An 18623-nucleotide genomic window follows, 5' to 3' on the forward strand; every position below is an offset into this window, starting at 1 on the left:
CTAATTCTGTATAACAGGGTTATAATGCAGAACAGTTGTAACAAATTCTTGCCTGCAGTTGTGTATGCTAAAGAAATAAGTAAATATGCAGCGCTAATATTCTTTCCCCCCCCTCTCCCTTTGGTTCTTGTTACTCATCTTCTTGTCCAGCTGTTACTAAACCACCAAGATGCATATCAGGCTGGAAGCCTTTATCCTGATGCTTTCTACTCTGTTATCTGCAAGAATGGTAAAAATAAAATAAATGTTATTTTTCTGAATAATGCAGTGACAAGCAGTCTGATTCTAAATGCATTCATACTGGCTGGCTAAAGCTGTACTTGTAATAGTGCCAGTTGAGAGTCTGAACAGAACTTACTATTCTGCAGGAAGTGCCTGCTCAAGAAAACAGTATAGAGAATAATCAGCAGGGCTGGTGACAAGCATGCAGATGACTAGAACTAGATGTTTCCTTTGTAAAAAGGAAGAAACCAGTGCACAAACTTGTTGTGTTGATGTACTTGAAGGCAAACTGCTTTGTATCTGTCAAAGTCTGTAGAATAAGTAACCTGATCCCACTTAGTAGAATTGTGTCTAGTTTAGCTTCACTTATTTCAGTGCAATAAAGCCAGTTTGAATTGAAGTAATTTAATTTATCTGGATTATAAATCATCATATTATCTATCTAAGTACTTTGGTAGCACTTAATAGTACTTTCATGTATTGTATCTTTTAAAGATAGCTGCAAAATATTGTACATGCCCTGCAAAATGATAATGTTCTCAGAAAGAACAATATTCTTTCTGAGAACATTACCATTTTGCAGCTATCTGTTTCGATAGCTATCTCTCTTTACTATTAGTGTATAGAACTATTAGAGCAATAGTTTTGTATACTAATAGTAAAGAGAGGGCTTATGAAAAAATAAATCTTGAGTCATAAACTCTTCAAGATCATCTAAGTCAATAGGATTACTCTAGACATAAATATTGCATCTGTTGCCTTGAAAATGTCAGGTTTATGTTGTTCATTGGAAACAAATGTCCATGTCATAAAACATTAAGGATGTTTATACTAAATGACACCTATAGCTGTGTATGCTAATGTTTTCACTTCATCTGCCTTGTTGAGGAGAAGGGGCATTAATAAGAATCCAAGATATGACTTAGCCCTAATCCCAGTTTCCTCAACAGATCAATTTTCTTTTCCTGCCCCCTCCCCATTCTGCTCTTTTCTAACTTGACACCTCAATGTTCCTTGACTCCTGGTGCCCACTAGAAATAATTTATAAGTTGTGCCACATCAGGTTATTTTGATTTTTTTAAAAATTTACAAATTTAACTCACTCTGCATACTTAGGGATTCCCCTGAGTATACAGAAACCACAACCTTGTTTGTGGGTGGCCCAATTTCACATATAAACTGATAGTGGATATTAGATGATAGCTTATAGCAGTGGTTCTCAAACTGGGGCATTGTTCTCCCAGCCAGAGAGCTCTGGCCTCTGCCTCTTTAAGGGGCGGGGGAAAGGCAGCGACCTGATTCACTGGATCATGCAGCTTTGTAGGGGCTTGCTGCCACTTATTAGAGCCTGCAGCAGCCTCCCGGGATTGCAGGAAGGCGCCGTGCCAGCGTCCACAGGGCTCCCCAACATGTGGAGACCCTCAAAATCGCAATCACAACCACTTCCGGTTTCACAAATGCATACTCATTGCAATCTACGGCCTTGGTGTTAACCCCACGTTTGCCTGCCAGAGCAAGGGGCCACTGTTGATACCACACCCTATCTTCTTGTGGCATCTTGCACATTTTTATTACATATGCGTCTCAGTGCTGTGGCTCTTACACATCCCTGCTTGTCAGTACCATTTTGCTTAAGCACACGCAGAATGAACAGACTTTCATTTGAGGTTTCATTTCAAATGAAACCTGCATAGTATGTTCAGATTGCCCCTCCTTATCCATAGGTACGGGGCCCAGGATTTGACTTACAGTGGGTTCCAACTCACATATGGAGGGCCTCACCAAACCTCCTGGAAGTGACCAAAAGTGTCTTCTGGTCATGCCTGGGAGGTGTTCTGAGGCATGGGGAAGCTGCGCACGATCTCCCTGCATCTCATAGAGGCTTCTGAGAAGGACTTCTAGTTTTTTGTCAAAGCAGAAGTGCTTCTCAGAAGGCACTTCTGGTCACTTCTAACACTGTAAAACGTGCCAAAAATATTTTCTTTGAGTCTTTTCCTGCAAAAACTGTTGCAACATGTTACATTCTTTAAATATTCTATTGTTTAAAAATGAATTTACAAAATCAGATCTTCTATAATGAAATGTTATCTTCTGGCACTTCAGGGATATTCCATCAAGTGTCTGAAGACACTCATTGGGCACCTTTTCTCAATGTCAGTATCCACTACATCAGGAAGAACTATCCACAGCCCTGGGAAGAGGTAATGCATTCCCTAAAAATTGCTCAAGTTGTCGGCCCTGATACCATTATTTCCATAAATCTTGTCACTCTTTCTGTCATTCATTCATATGTACAGAAAGGAATTGAGATGAATTGTGATGTTTCTTAATGATAAGCTGTAAACTAAAACAGAATTTGAGAATTGTTGTACAGGCTGAGTCTCGTTATTCGCGAGGGTTCTGTTCCCAGAGCTCATGGATTTCAAAAATCGCATTAAAGTAAATTCATTTAAAAAACAATGTCCCTTTGCTAAATGATTTAAAAATAGCCTTGCTGACCTTTGTGCTGTAAGATAGTCATTAGGCAGACAATTTATCAATCAGTCTCTCTCCAGACACTTAGAAAGGCTTCACTCTGAGCCAGCGAACCCTCTCTTCCCCCTGAGCAAAGTGATTGTCTTTCTTTCATGTACTCAGGGGGAAGGGAGTGGTCACTTGCCTTAGAGTGAAGCTGTTCTAAGTGCCTGGAGAGAGAATGAATCATGGATTGTTAGCCAGCTGCCCTCTCTTGCATTAACGAGCCTATTGTTAAATGACTTTTTTCCTTTAATTGAAAGGGCCCTTCTCATCGCATTGAGATAAAACCACAGGTAAAAAATTCATGGATAATTAGGTTATCCCTGTAGTGTAGTAGCTATGAGACAGAACTGCAACTCAGGACTTCCTTTGTTTGAATCTGAGGGCCCAATCCTAACTGAATGCTATGCTGGAACATATTTTCTGCCGGCATAGTGCACTTTGCAGCTGTTTTGAATAATAATAATAATAATAATAAAACTTTATTTTTATCCCGCCCTTCTCCCTAACGGAACCCAGGGCGGCTAACAACATATTAAAAAACAATAGAATTTAAAAACATTAATACAAACAGATAAAAACATTTAAAAACACACTACAGGGCCATAAAAACAGTAGTCAGATTAAAAGAGTAAAAGAGCAGATCACCGAGGAATCAAGCCTGTAAAACTAAAAGATGTATAAAAAGTTAAGAAGGCCAGAAATCAGAAGGCTTGTTTAAACAACAGTGTTTTCAGGCCTCGCCGAAAGCTCTCAAGAGAGGGAGCCATTCTCAAGTCAAGGGGAAGGGAGTTCCATAATGTTGGTGCCACTACCGAGAAGGCCCTATTTCTTGCAGCCACCCCCCGGACCTCCTTGGGTGGCGGCACTTGCAAAAAGGCCTTCTCTGATGACCTGAGATGGCGAGCCGGATTGTACGGGAGTAGGTGGTCTCTAAGATATCCCGGCCCAGAGCAGTATAGGGCTTTAAAGGTCAAAACCAGCACCTTGAATTGGGCCCGGAAACGAATGGGCCCAGCAGAATACAATTCTGCTGCAGAGCATGGGCAGAAGCAGTAAACAGTTGGGTCGTTGTGGTGATAGACGCCCCCCCCCCCCCACTGTCTCTGGTAAGACTGCACAGGGGTCAGGAGGGAGGAAGCAGATAATTCCTTGATTCCCTTCAGATCAGGCAAATACAGTCTCTTCATTGTATTTATGAATAGTTTATGAAGGAAGTCCTTTAGAATAAAAAGATCCATATTCTGCATGATTCCACCTCTCTCTCCTTCATAGTAAATAATATGTGCACTGCCCTTCAACAAGTGTATTCAGGATGGTTCACATTGAAAGCATACAAAAATAAGCAAATTTTTCAAAACTTTGACTTTGTAGCTTTCAGAAACCCTTTAGTCCTCTTTCAGCAAAATCCTATGCATGTCTGCTGAAAAACAAATGCCTCGCTGACTTCAGTGTGGTTTATTCCTAAGTAAGTGTCCATAGGATTGCAGTCTTGGTCTACTAAAACAGCCTAATTAAATGAAACTGATTTGATAAAAGTATTCTTCCTTGTTTCTTTCTGCCTTCTCTCCCTTGATTTTGTCCTCTGTGAGGCATTTTAGATTAGAAGTGTGTTGAATCTACAAACTGCCCTTTTTCCTTGTAGTGCTCTAAAGTGCTCCTGAGCTTCCATTCCTGTGTGGGTGAAAGCATTAGGCAAGCTTTCATTGTATGTCAGTATTTCTGTATCTGTTTTATGTCTCTGAATAGAGTTTTATTTAAGTCAAAACTCCTCTAGAATCATGCGCTTTTAATTGCTTTCATATAGGGTACAGAGAAACTGGTGGCTTTCCTCTTTGGAATTGCTTCTCATATGGTGGCAGATGTCAGTTGGCATAGCTTGGGGGTTGAGCAAGGATTTCTACATGCCATGGCAGCGGTAAGCAGACATTTTGATATTAATTAGGCATAGAGTTTGTCACACTTCGTCGCAACTTACCCTAACTATATTTACCTTTTTTGTTTCACATTTTCTCTTAAGCAACAATTGTATATATGAAAAAACAACCTAAGGGTGGGGTAAGAATCTTGCTGCTATTTTGCCCTCTTTTAAAAAATTAACTGTTTGGATCTGTTCCCTAGCTAGCGCAGAAGAGTGCTCAGTTTTCAAAGACATTGGAAAGTGAGCTCAACAGTCTGGTCTAGGAGCTCCACAATGGGGGGGGGGGGGAAAGCAGATAGGAAAGCAACAGTTAATGGCAGGCCATGCCTCTTGTCCACACCAAAACAGGCAATAAATAGCAAATAGCAACTATGGAAGATGGATCAAATTCTCTAAAAGACTCCCTGCTACAGTCACAATCCAGATCCAGTAATTTTATTTGCATTTTAAAACAAAAAAATAGGTCCATCATGCAATAGGCGTTTAGTCCTTCTTTGGCTAATTTTACCTCGACTCATCTAGGCTGGCTATCTAAAGCAAGGTAAAACCGATAGCTGAACAGTTGGTGGAGGTCTGCAACTTGCTTGGGCAGTACATGCAGGTATGAGAGGAGTGGTTCAGGGACACAGTGTGACTGTGTTCCACCACTTTTGATCTAATACAGTAGCTTTGATGGGGGAGGGTGCAGGTTGGGAAAGGCAGGAAATTTTTTCTTGATACTTCAACTAGTCGTTGCCCAAAGTGTCCTTGCAAGGTTTCCTTCCCACCTTCTCCTGGCATTCCAAACAGCAGGACTAAAAGTCCAATCCTGAGTTTTTACTGCCGGTCATCTGCCGGCACTGAGTGTCTCAAACATGCCATAAGACAAGTCTGCAACCCTCAGCGCCAGTCCAGCACCGGTGCTATCTCAGTGTTGGTGGATTGCTGCTTCTCTGTCACACTGCAGCTGCCCAAACCACCAGATGGCAGAGAGGTAGGTGGGGTGAGGGTGGGGAGAGGGCAGGGAGGAGGTGTGCCAAGGGGAAGGAGCGGGGCAGGAAGGAAGCAGGACTGGAGGAGCTCTGCTCTTCCACATCTAGAGCCTCCATGTTGGGCTGTGGGTCCAATACGGAGGCTCTTGATTCTACAGCGGCCCAAGGGTTGCTGCAGAATTGAGTAGCCCCATTGTAGGAGCCGGCAGCGGCTGCCCTGTTGTGCTCAGGATGCCACAGCAGCTGTTTCGGTGCCGCAGCAGTCCCAGTGCAATGGGCAGCTCAGGATTGGGCTGCTCATCCCTGCACAAACTTCAGTTCATCCCTGGTGACAGCAAGAGCAGCAGCACTTGCCTGAACAATCCCTTCCATTGTTGGAGAGCAAGGTCTCAGCAGTGGTGTGGCAGTCCTACTCCTTTGTGAGCTTTTGAAACAAATGTAAAGCTCATTAATTTTCACAGGCATTTAGTAGCTGAATGGAGGGAGATAAAGTTCCTTGACCTTACTGTTGTCAGGGTTCAATTGTTTTTGTATGGGGCTTCTGCCTTTTCTTTAGGTGCATTTCTTGTTTTTCGGATTTTGCTTTTGTTACTGTTTTCTTTGACTGTATGAAATCTTGAACAGCTGGAGTGGCAGATTATAAATATTGGAAAGAAAATAATGTTACAGTCGACCAACTTTGGAAATGTAAATGGAATTCTTTCAAAATGTTCGTATAGTTTGCTAGCTGAAGGTGTTTGCGGAATGGCCTTTGAAGGCTGGTGGCTGCTAGCTACAAAGCCTACTTCCCTTTGGGATTGAAGAAAATGATTTTGTAGCTTTGAAAATCATCAGAGAAAGAAGTCAGTGTATTTTGAAACTCATTGCCAAGAATATCCTGACACTGTAGTGAGATCCTGCAAGTGGAGCAGCATGTGTAAGAAGGAGAGGAAAGGAAGCTAGGAGGAACTGGATAATTCTCTGTATGTATTTTATATCAGACAAGAAGGGGGGAAATGGACAAATTTGAACAAATATTGGACAAACAATTGAATTTTAAATTAAATTGTTTCTGTTTTCCCCAGATGGATTTTCATGGTTCATATTCAGAAGCTCACACTGCTGGTGATTTTGGTAATGGATATGTTTATGAATCTAAATTTGCAGTGTAGCAGCTTGTGTATTCAGCCACAAATGTATGTCTGATGGTGGTACAATAGTGCTGTTCCCAAGTGGCCCTCAGCCCATAGTGTTTCTGCCTGCTCATTCCATCAGCAAAGGACCCTCCTCCCTGTCAAGCTCTGCTCTTAAGTACCAACTATTCAGGGCAGTTAGAACAACATTGCATGTGAATCTGGAAATGCACTCATAATATATGATTTTTCCCATTGTCTGAGATGTTGGATACTTGGATAAATGAAGCAATTCAAATAACTTAACTTGTTTTCAGTTTATGCTGTCTTCATCAGAAGATATTAACCCTTTTAAAAAACTTAATTCTTAACAGTCATAGGGCGCAATCCTAACCCCTTATGTCAGTGCCTTCCAGCACTGACATAAGGGCAATGCAGCTCTGAGGTAAGGGAACAAACATTCCCTTACTTTGAGGGGGCCTCTGTGAGTGACACCCAACTGCAGGATGCAGCACATGTCCCATTGGCACCAGTGCTGGAAAATACTGACATAAGGGGTTAGGATTGCGCCCATATCTTAGTTTCTTCCTTTGGGATTTTGTACTTTGTTTTAAATGCCTTATGATGTCCACTCACTCTTTTGGCTAGAACAGTGGTTCCCAACTTTTTTTCACTTGCATACCCATTGGCAGCCCATTTCCATAAATTGTTCTCCTCGTATTTGCCAGCAGGACATTCTCATACAGACCTGCCTTTTCCGCCATTATTAAATTCTTTTCAAATACCCCCTAAAAGTCCTGGCAAGTACCCCGGGGGTACACATACCCCAGGTTGGGAACCACTGTCCTAGAACATTCTTATATACTGGATGTTATGCAGGCATAAGGCTTTGCATGCCATAAACTGACGTCTTGTGGTGTTTTTCCTCTTCTTTTAGGAGGAGATGTGCTGAGCCAATTTGAACTTGATTTTAATTATTTGGAAACAAGCTGGTAAGAGTTGCTAAAACAGCTGTTGGATATTCAGTTTGCATACATAAAAGTGTATATTAAAGTAAGCAGTGCATTTACAAACATTGATGTGTTCCTATGATGCTGGAGCAAAAGGGACAAAAAGCAAATGGATGATGGATCCAGGGCAGGGAAGCATTAATTTGAGATAGACCTTACCAGGGCTGAACTCTGTCACTGTATTTCCATACTAGGTTTCAAACTTGGGACATGTGCAGTAATAAGTAAGATAATACCTTGAGCGTATTCAGAAGCTGTTTTGTCTTTATTGAGCAAGCTCCTCTGCACATCTGAAAATCAAATTACAGTATTAATAAAAAAGAAAATGAATGCATTTTTAATGTATTTATATACCATAGTTTCAACTGTTACCAAATTTAAAAAGTGCAAAACTGCTTTGAGGATTGGGGAGAAGGTTTCTTCATGATCTAACAGCACCAGCCAAACAGTGCCATTCACTACTTGTTTCTCCTGCACATTTGGACAATTTTTCTTCCAATCCAATCTTTCTTCAGAGCTTGAGTTTTTGAGATTTTCCAAATTAGCTGCTGAGTTGTAAAATGTTCATCATGTATTGCACAAGCACACCTTTTAGGTTTATGTTGGTGTAAGGAACTGTAAAAATTAAGAGGAAGAGGAGCAGGTTTTGTTTTGCTTCTCTTATAGCCCAATCCTAGGCAAGTCTACTCAGAAGTAAGTCCCACTGTGTTCAGTGGGGCCTACTCCCAGGAAAATCTGCACAGGATTGTAGCATCAGTTCACTGTACTGAAGTGATGCAAGTAGAGGGAAGAAGGGAGGGAAAGAGATGGTGTGGAGTTGTGTGTGTGTGTGTGTGTGTGTGTGTATGTTTGTGTTTTCTCAGAAGTACGTCCAACTGTGTACAATGGTGCTTACTCCCGGGTAAGTGCCCGTAGGATTGCATCTTAAACATTCATGATTCTCCTTTTTCTACTTGTCCATGATGTTCATTGGATGACCTTGGGCCTGTTCCTGTATCTCAGAATTTTTATGTGAATAAAATGGGGAAGTCTTGCATATGTCACCCTGCGATCCATCGAGGAAGGATGAAATAAAATTATACCTATGCCATTTTATTGCCATCTGGGAGGTATTTTAGGATACCCCTCGTTACTTTGCTGTCTAGCAGCACAAGCCTGTTCATATCTACTCAGAAGTAAAGCCTGTTGTATTCAATGGGGTTTATTCCCATGACAGTGTGAATAGAATTACTGCCTATATCATTCTTCTGATGAAGAAGCATTTTGTCTCCTAAAGCTCATGCACACTAGCAGTAATCCTGTGCATGGTTTCTTGGGTATAATTCCCATTGAGATCATGGGATTTATTTCCTAGTGAACATGTATAAGATTGCAACCAAAGTGTATTACATTTTTTAAGGTACCACAGGTACCTCTAACAACACAACAAAACTGCTTTTGGAATCTGTCTTATGCCTTACTTCCTGCCTTACTTACTTACTTTTAGCAAGCCAACCATGTAATATGTTATGTTATGTTATATGTTATGTTTTTATGTTCATCAGGGAATATGGAGGGAAGGGATTTCTACAAATGTTTTCATGATGGTTTGAATCAGAGGCTCTTGTGTAAATGTCTTACAATGCCTTACAATGATTTTAGGTATGTGCCTGTCAAAGATTTAATGTCAATCTATGAGGAATATTATGGTAAGGAAGTCATAACAGAAGGCACTATTGTTGACTGCACATATCTGCTGCTTCTTCAATTGTAAGTCATACTGACGTTTTGTATTTTCATTTCATAAAACAAATTAAGATTATCATAGACAGTTGCATATTTGTTGATTTTGTATAATAATTTCTAAGTGAGGTGTATTTATTTAAAAGATTTCTGTACTGCTTTTCCTATGCTCAAGGCAGTGTACAACAATAAGAATTGAAAGATAAATTACAATTAATAAAGAAATTAAATAAAACAATTAAAATGATACAGGAGCAGATAAAATATATAATAACAGCAATAACATAAAAGCAGCAACAAAAGGCCTAAAAAGGGGTCTCTAGGAAGTTCATCCTTCCTCAAATGCTAAGCAAAATAAAATGTTTTTAAACCCTGCCAGAAACTAAATAAAGAGGGGGCTGTCTTCAGATTTTTTGGTAGTTGCTTTCACAACACTAAAGGCTTTGCACCTTGCCTCTGTCCCCTCGGCTTCAAATGGTGGCAGTATCCTAGGCAGTGCCCTATCTGATGATCATAGGGGACATGTGGGATTATTTGGGGGGGGGTCCTTGAGGTATCCAGGTCCTATGCTGTATAGGGTTTTAAGGGTCATCACCGTTTGAATTGGGTTTGGAATGTAGTGGGCAGCTAATGTAGCAGCCAAAGTGACAGTAAGGTAGCTCAACCCCCTCAGCCCTAGTGACCAGCTGGGCTGCCACATTCTGCACTACCTGCAGCTTCTGGACCATCTTTGGGGGTAGCTCCAGTTATAATGCATTACTATAGTCTAGGTGAGATGTTGCTAGGGCTTGGACCACTGTAGCCAGATCTGACTGAAGGTTGTAGACTTGGCAGTGGTAACAAAATAAATTATTTCAATTAATTACCTTCGTGACCTTTGGATTGTCATTTCATTTTAGGATTAAAATGTAGAAATAAACTTCTAAAATGCCGGTTTACAGAGAACATCACTGTAATATAGAAAAACTGAATATAGTTTTCTATATTAGTTTTCTAACATATAGAAAACCATATTATATTTTTATATATTAGAAAACTACATTATAGTTTTACTATATTATAGTTTTCTAATAGTTATAGTTATTAAAACTATATAGTTATTAAAACTATATTAGTTTTCTAATATAGAAAAACTGAAAGAATATGTAAATCTACTTTAGGAAGTGCTTTGTGTGTTGGAAAATTCTTTGTAGATGGTAAACTATAAACTCTTCTTTTCCAGATGTGGTGAAATGATCACCGTTAGCAAGGTAGTACATTTTTCTCTAAAGTAGTTTTGTTGAATGCTACTTGAGATTTACATCTCACTGATTAAATTGTATTTTGGTTTTTTGTAGCTTTATTCCTTCTATGCCAAAAAGTCCCCATTTTTGGTGGACAAGTTCCATGAGTATTTTTTGGGTGGCGTGGATGACATGGCATTCTCATCAAATAACATTTTTCAGCTAACAAGTCAAATGCTAAATTATGGGAGCAGGTAAGGACCTTGTTTAACATCTGTGAAACAGGGTATATGGCACTAAAACAAAAACTGAAAAAGACACATTTTTATGTCTAAAAATTTGGTTCAAATTTGGTTCAAATAGTTGTGAACTGAGCTGCTTAGCAGGCAGATGTTGACACAATAATGTTGCATTTTCTAGCTTCTACAAGAACTCATTCTTAAATAGACTGGTAAGTATAACAGTTGGGGGGGACCTTTAAAGAAGACCACTGAAGTCCAGAGGTTTTGACTGAAAAAAATCTCCACTGTAGCTAATTGGAAACAATCCACAGCACCACCATTTCCTTGCTGGTTTAGAAGGATCCAGCATATTTCATTAACAGCGAAACCAGTCATGTCAAGCTGCAAAGAGTGGGAATTTCGGGCATTTACTGGGGCCCCAAAATGATCAAAGGCAATCAAAGATCAAAGCTACCATTCTTCCCCAACAAGTAGCACCTAAAAAGTTTAGAGACAACATGAGAAAATCCTCAGTTTGCATACCCTACGCCTTTCAGGTTAAGGGAGCCTATTGAGCATGGCTTACTTAATGGTGTACAGAATCCTGTAACTGGCACCAGCTACTCCTTTTCTCTGAACAGAACTATTCTTAAGTAGATATACAACAGGAGGGATATCAGTACATGTTCTCTTCATTGCTTCTGCATCATAGCTCTCACTTAGCTGCTCTGGTCAGTCACACGTCTCACCTGTTTCACCAGTAGTTATGTCTACAGGGCTAAACGTGAGGTTTCATTTGTGTGGAAAATTATTCTCCAGTGCTTTGTAGCTAACATGAAATACCAAGGCTTCAGCCACTACTTCCTCCCAAGTAAATTATTGAAGTTAAAATTTTGTAGCAAAAATCTTTATTGGCCATAATGATGCAACAGTGATTCTCAGTGCTGGGGTTTAATGCTGTGCTGGGGCATAATTGATCCACTATAACACAAAATATTTCCTTTCTGTGAAGAGGTTTTAAGAGTGAATCATCCAAAAAAGGATTTGATAATCGAACTCACTGAGGTCAGTATAAGGAGTTGTGCCTGTATCCGTGGGTGCAAAGTACAGCAGACGTTTCCTATGCGTGTCTCATTGAAAATCATCATTGTTATATGAAAAGCATAGATGAACTTGCTCCAGCCCAACTCATTGCAGTCAGGCTTGGACATGAGAGGTATTTGATAGATATACCCAATATGATCTAAATCAGATTCTTGCAGATGGATCATTCATGTGCCCTGTTATTCCCATATGCACTTTCTCCTCAGAATTATCTTCAATTCAGGAATAGTGCTGTTGTAAAGAATTGGAGGAAAGTGTTGGATGTCACACAGAAACAGTCTTCTAGCCACATAACCAAGCCAAATGCTACATACTTTCTGAAAACTCCATATGCTAGACTTGGATGGTATGTGATTATTTGTCCTTCTTGTGTTTTGCTTTTGTTTGCTAGATCAATTTGTGTGAATTTGATATTACTTCTAGGACACCGAGAAACAGAATTTTGTCACTGGTTCAAATGTGATTTCACTAATATCACCAAAAAGGGAGAGGGGAACTGGGTCATGCTATACATTTCATGTATAGTTTACATCCTAAGGGCGCAATCCTGAGGCGCCCATGGCCTGGCGCAAGTCCCTTGTGCCGGCCCAGGAGGGTTGCAAACATGGCTTACAGCACCTTTGGGAGGTAGTGAGGCCGGCACTCAGAGGTGCTGACACAAGTCTCTGCGCTGGCTTCCTCGTCTTGGCTTGCGTTGGTCCAGCTGGGCCGACTCAAGCCTCGGGTGGGCACGGAGGAGGCGGGTGAGAGGCGTTCCTGGATGGGGGGAGGGTAGGTGGTGGGCAGCCCCAGGGGCAGGTGGGGGAGCAGGAGGAGGGGCTGGGATCCAGCATTTATGCTGGATCCCAACCCTTGTTCCCGGGGAGTTTGGAGCGGCGTGAAGCCACTCCGCTCTCTTCGGACTTGTGCCACCTCAGGAGGTACTGCAAGTCTGAGAAGACCCATTAGGGCAAAGGCGCCTTACCCAGAGGTAAGGGGAAAAGTTTCCCCTTGCCTCTGGCTGAGCCGCCTTGGGCCCCTATCCTGTGCTGGATACAGAGCAAGCCTCTTGGCTTGCCTGTTCCAGCGCAAGGTAGGATTGCGCCCTAAGTGTATTTTCATGGCTTAAGCACTTTTGTTTCTCAGGTATGCTTGACCTTCTGAATTACTGATAATAGCAGTAACTGGATACTCTTTACTGACCGTCCATTGACCTATGGAATCATTATTGTCTGTGATAACACCCTATGGTTAGGCAGCTTGAGAACATGCTGGTAAACCTTGCCTCATGCCCCTGCGCTCCTGGAGCCCCACCCTCTATACATACATACAGAATTTGTTACTGCAGACAAATGCAGTAACCCAGGAAGAGGTTTTTCCCATCATCTGGAATGCTGTTTGTAACCATATGTCGTCAGTCATGCAGACCATAATGTCTGCATAAGGGTACAGTATTTCCCTTGTATATTAATGTCGGTTGAAACACCAATCCTTTATTTTATTTTTTAGAATGTTCTGCTTCATTCAGTAAGGGTTTGAATAAAAAGGTAGAAGGCCTTGTACATGTTCTCACATGTAATACAACAAACAAACCCTGAACATAATCCAAACAAACAATATTGATGCAAACAAATATTTATGAAATTTATAGCCAGAGCAAGGCTGTGGGAATGAATACCTTGGCTCATGTTTCCCACCACTGTTACAGCCTAATCCTGTCTAGGATTGGGCTGTTGTGCACAACTATTTATGACAGAGGAATAGAGTTCCAGTGTCATAAAACGACTGGTGATGGAACACACAGTGCTTCGTTGGTGACCATTTTGGGAGTGCTGCTGCAAGAGGCATCAGCGCTCCCCATACTTTGGTGGACCTCCCTGGACCCGCCAGGGCAGGTAAAGCTATGGCTGAGGCAGGGAAGGGGTGAAACCAGGCAGGGAGGGCAGGGAGAGGTGAAACTGGGTGGGGAGGGGGAGGCATTGGGAAGGCTGTTGGAGGGGATGGATCCGGTAGTGATGGAGTACGCTAGATCCTGTCCACTCTTTTTTTAGCCTCCCTGCCCTGTCTCCTCTTTTCTCCTTGGACTTCAAGCAGCTAAAGAGCTGGTACAGGTTCAAGAAGACCCATTGTGGAGCAGGAAGCTTACAGAGAAGTAAGGGGATTTAAATCTTCTGATTTCCATCCCCCCAACTGGATCCAGCATGCTCATTTTACAGAATAGGAAAGGGTAGGATTGGGTCATTAATTTATTAAAATTGCAATCTTAAACACACTTACTTAGGAGTAAGCCCCATTGATTTGAATAGGGTTTATTTTGTATGGACATGCATAGTATAGTACTGTAAGTGTAAGAAAGGAAAACATGGATGTTGCAACAAATATGAACCAAACTGTAACTGGAATTTTTTTTCATTTGGTATGCAGGGCCATGGCTTCTGCTGACTTAAACAAGGATGGTTATGATGACCTAGTGGCTGGAGCTCCTGGATATAGCCAACCTATACCAGGACATGTTCAAAGAGGACGTGTGTATGTTGTTTATGGTAATCAATCAGGCTTGCCTCATGCAAACTTGGACTTAGACCAGGAAGCAGATGAAATACTGGAGGGTCATAAGGTAGGATACCAAATCAGACGTTTGTCAAAAACTGTTTGTTTGTGTTTTATGCTTTAGACCAGCGGTCTCCAAACATTTTGGCCAGAGGGCCACATCAAATATCTGGCGTGGTGTGGAGAGCAGGGAAAAAATTTAAATATAAAATTTAAATAAATTAGAGATGAAACTTAGATGAGTGAACAAATAAATGAATGGGCTCATTCACTTAGCCTCTCTGGCCCTCAGAACACCCTCCAGACACAATCGGAGCACAGTTCCGGTCATGTTCAGCTGAGTGGGCCAGAGGCTTTCAGGGGACAAGAGGTTTGCCAAAGGCCGGAAAGGGGCTTGCTGCGGGCTGCATTTGGCCCCCGGACCGGGGTTTGGAGACCCCTGCTTTAGACTGATTTGAAAACTGTAAGCTATTCTGGAAGTCTTCAAATTAATAGAATAGGATATAAATAATTGTAATATATTTATAAGGGCAGTAAAGAGGAAGTAAGTTTTTTAGTAAGGAGAAAGTAAGTCAGTAAGCTTTTGAGGAGGAAGAAGAAACAGTGGTGGTGAGGCTACGAAAGGCATCTGTTGGAGTGGATGTGACACAGAAGTTGTTTGTTTACAAGGACATTTTGATGTGCAGCTCTTAAGCTTGGTAACTTGGATTACCCCAAACATTGTTGGACTGGGACCCAATTGGTGGCAGTACAGGGAAGAATCTTCTCTGCGGTAGTGCCACAGAAGTGGTTCCTCTTTCCTGAACTGATTGGCCCTCTCTCTGTAGGTCTTCCAGTAATGTCTAAAGACCCACTTTTTCACCTTTTATGATTTTATTCAGATGAGTGGTTGCTGGTTCAGTTTGATGTTTGTTTTTATGTATATTGTATTTTAATTTTATGGTTAGCTTTCTTTATTATTATCATGCAACCTTGTATGCCTCTTTTTAGAAGGGACGGGCAGGGTATAAATATTTCAAATATATACATTGTTCATACTTTGATCTAGATTTGTTGAGACAGCAACGTAGCTGGAGTTTTAGTATAGTGTTATCAGTGTTCCAATCACTATGTAAGCATTAGTTTTAATATAAGTGCATTGAAATCTAGGAAGGAGGTGAGGGGAGGAGCAATTTTAAGACTACTGCAATTGCTTATCTTCTGTGACCCAAATCCTGTGAACTGGTTTACTCTGCAAAGTTGTCCCTGATATGCTGGAACACTTTGAAAAATGTGGTGGAAGATGTTTTCTCCTTGTAGATGTTGATTAGGGTTGCTAGTGGCCTGAACTTTTGAAATGGGGCTAGCAAGAAGAGTTTGATAGTCCTTGAACTAAACAATAAAACTTGATCTGAAGAAGTAACTTTCAACAGCTATGTTGATTTCCAAACACCATCAGTAGGCTCATTTTAGCTCTTCCTTATCCAAGTTTCATGAAGAGCAGTCTGTTGTCTTGCTTTTTGAAATAAGTAAAGATTTGCATTGTAAAAGCAAATATGTCAAATTATTTTATCAAGCATTATCTTAACCTGTATTGTGTAAAATGCACTTTTAGAATGACTATCACAAGAATTTTTTTTTTTTTTAGCCTTCGGGAAGGTTTGGTTCTGCCATAGCAGTTCTGGACTTCAATGATGATGGTGTGCTGGATCTTGCAGTGGGAGCACCTTCTGTAGGGTCACAGGAACTCAACTATAGGGTAAAAATCAGTAAACTCTATGTTTATAAGTTCAGATTAGTTTACTGCATGAGGGTGTGCCATATAAAGTCATTGACCAGAGTGAAGAAAATCAAGATGAGCAGGAGCACCAGCTGTCTCACAAGTTATGTTTGGTTTATGGCAACATCTATAATTCCTAGATTCATTAGAACCTTTACTGGTTATTCTCACTATTGCTTGGCTCCAAAACTTCCCCCCAATACTAGAGCTCTTATGTGACAGCCTAAAACTTAGTTAAATTTATAAATAGGCACTTCTAGTCTGCATAAGTGCTATGTTTTTTTTATTTGTATCCTGTGGGGGACATGAGGAAGGGCACACATGAAATTTAACTTCCTTCTCCACCCCCAGCCTGATAGCCCTCTACATCACACACACACACACAAAAACCCTTTCTAGAGGGTTGAGGGATTCCCCCAAGCAGGACTTTGTGGTGCATGGAGGGCTCTGAGGTTATAGAGATATTGGTGATTATTGCACAAGTGATAGTGCTTTTCATTCATGTAAGAAAAGGCTAGGATAGAGGCCTCTGAAACAGGACCTAAGAGAGGGTGGTAAAGGGGGTAATTTGTACCCAGGCCCAAGGTCAAAAAGGGGGCCCAGAGCCAAAGGAGGGGGCCCAGAGCCAAAGGAGGGGGCCCAGAAATTTCCTGGGAAATACATTTTCCTATCTACTCAGACTTGTTGCCCACAGGGCATGCTGGGGACACTACCATGAGTGTACAGTTGCACCTACTACAGCTACTGGCAAGCTGTATCTGCTGGGCTGAGGAATGCATACATGACACTCCTTAACACAGTGTCAGATCTGGGAGGAAACTAACCTGCTACAGTAGCTCTTTGGCTTGTGGATCTGCTTACCATGAAGGAGTACATAGATGCTAATGGACACAGCTGCAGGGCTACAGCTGCTGCAGAAGCAAGTTTTGGTACACACAGGATACTTTCCATTCTAGTGTGAGCCTAAATATGATAATACTAATTTTCTGCATAATTTTCTACATTTGAAAATTTTAGAGAGACTTAGGAGTGTGTTTGGTTTTCCACATTACTGTATCTAGCTGCCAGTGCCACACGGGTGGGTAAACCTGGGCTCCAAAAACTTTTCCACCCTCCTCTCCACCCTCCCCTCCAAAGGCTGTTTCCACCCTCCCCTCCGCCCTGTTTCGTCCCTCCCTGCTCCTATTCTGCTCGCTGGTCACAAGTCTTCCTGTTCTGTTTCACCCCTCCCCCTTTGCAAAGGGGCCCAAAAGAAACTTCGTACCCGCGGATAAAATTCCTCTCAGGGGCCCTGATCTGAAACATTAATCAGTTGTACTTATGTAGATGTTTAAAATGCAAAACTTTGACAGTGGCTATCAGACAACTATCAAGGCCCAGAAGGGTCAGGGGCAATAGTGAGGTCCAAGGCAGGTCAGTGATTAGGTTCTAGAATACGTAGTTAGGGGACAAGTCAGTTTGTATAGCTAACAACAACTTTCTCAGACTGAGGAACCAAACTTGAGCAATTATTATATAAAACCAACCAGGCCCCTCAGCTCACCAGAGCTGAAAAGCAGCAATACCATTCTTGGCCATTGTATTGCACTGCACTGCACTGCAGGCTGCTAACTTCCTCTGCCTGGAGAAATCTTGGTGGCATAGGAATAAGGAATCTGAGCCCTGCTGCCAAAGTTCCTGCTTTAAGAGCCCTGCATATTAAGGATTACCACAATAGCTCCATGCTTCTTTGGCTTGCCTCCTTCCCCTAGGCAACTGTACTTGGGAAAAATGTTTTCACTTGTCATAAACATTGCAGGTATAGTTCTCAAAAAAACCCAAAATAGGTAAGAGAGCAATCTTATAAAAGAATTTAACCTTTTAGAATTAGAGAGTCATTTTCTCTTTAAACTTTGTTAAAGATTTATTTTATGTTGTTTAGGGCTCTGTGTACGTATTTTTTGGAACTCAAGGAGAAGGTTTCCACAGCCTACCAAACATTACTATCATTTGTCAAGTAAGTTTGCTAATAAGAAGACAATCGAAGTAAATTAGAACAAAGCCAGGTTTCTTTGTATTTTCCCATAAGAAACATGCCAATGTGTTGTTTTTCCCCTGATAGGTTTATTCTTGCTCTTGCATAAAAAACTGGTGTGGTGCTTGGAGAACAAGGGTGATGTGCTCTGTGTACATAAACACATCACTGATTCTTCTCACTGTGTAGTTTTTATCATTCCACTTCCAGAATGAATGTAGCCAAAATGCCTTCCTTTGTAACATGTAGCTTGGCTCATTTGTTTTAGTCATCTGGAGCTGCTTGTTTTACTGGCACC

At 41.3% G+C, this 18623-nt stretch overlaps 1 protein-coding gene across 1 annotated transcript in view; it reads left to right on the forward strand.

Moving 5' to 3' along the window:
• Nucleotides 1-18623, forward strand: part of GPLD1 (glycosylphosphatidylinositol specific phospholipase D1) — a 38158-nt gene that overhangs the window by 5460 nt on the left and 14075 nt on the right. The window contains exons 5-17 of the mRNA XM_066624452.1: nt 151-229; nt 2326-2423; nt 4547-4657; nt 6696-6744; nt 7681-7735; nt 9395-9502; nt 10698-10725; nt 10813-10952; nt 11119-11149; nt 12230-12369; nt 14427-14619; nt 16180-16290; nt 18233-18307. Of these exons, the coding sequence (XP_066480549.1) occupies nt 151-229; nt 2326-2423; nt 4547-4657; nt 6696-6744; nt 7681-7735; nt 9395-9502; nt 10698-10725; nt 10813-10952; nt 11119-11149; nt 12230-12369; nt 14427-14619; nt 16180-16290; nt 18233-18307 (1218 nt within the window). The remainder of the gene's footprint in view (nt 1-150; nt 230-2325; nt 2424-4546; nt 4658-6695; nt 6745-7680; nt 7736-9394; nt 9503-10697; nt 10726-10812; nt 10953-11118; nt 11150-12229; nt 12370-14426; nt 14620-16179; nt 16291-18232; nt 18308-18623) is intronic.

This window comes from Tiliqua scincoides, chromosome 4 (assembly GCF_035046505.1).
Source record: "Tiliqua scincoides isolate rTilSci1 chromosome 4, rTilSci1.hap2, whole genome shotgun sequence".
NCBI lineage: Eukaryota > Metazoa > Chordata > Lepidosauria > Squamata > Scincidae > Tiliqua > Tiliqua scincoides.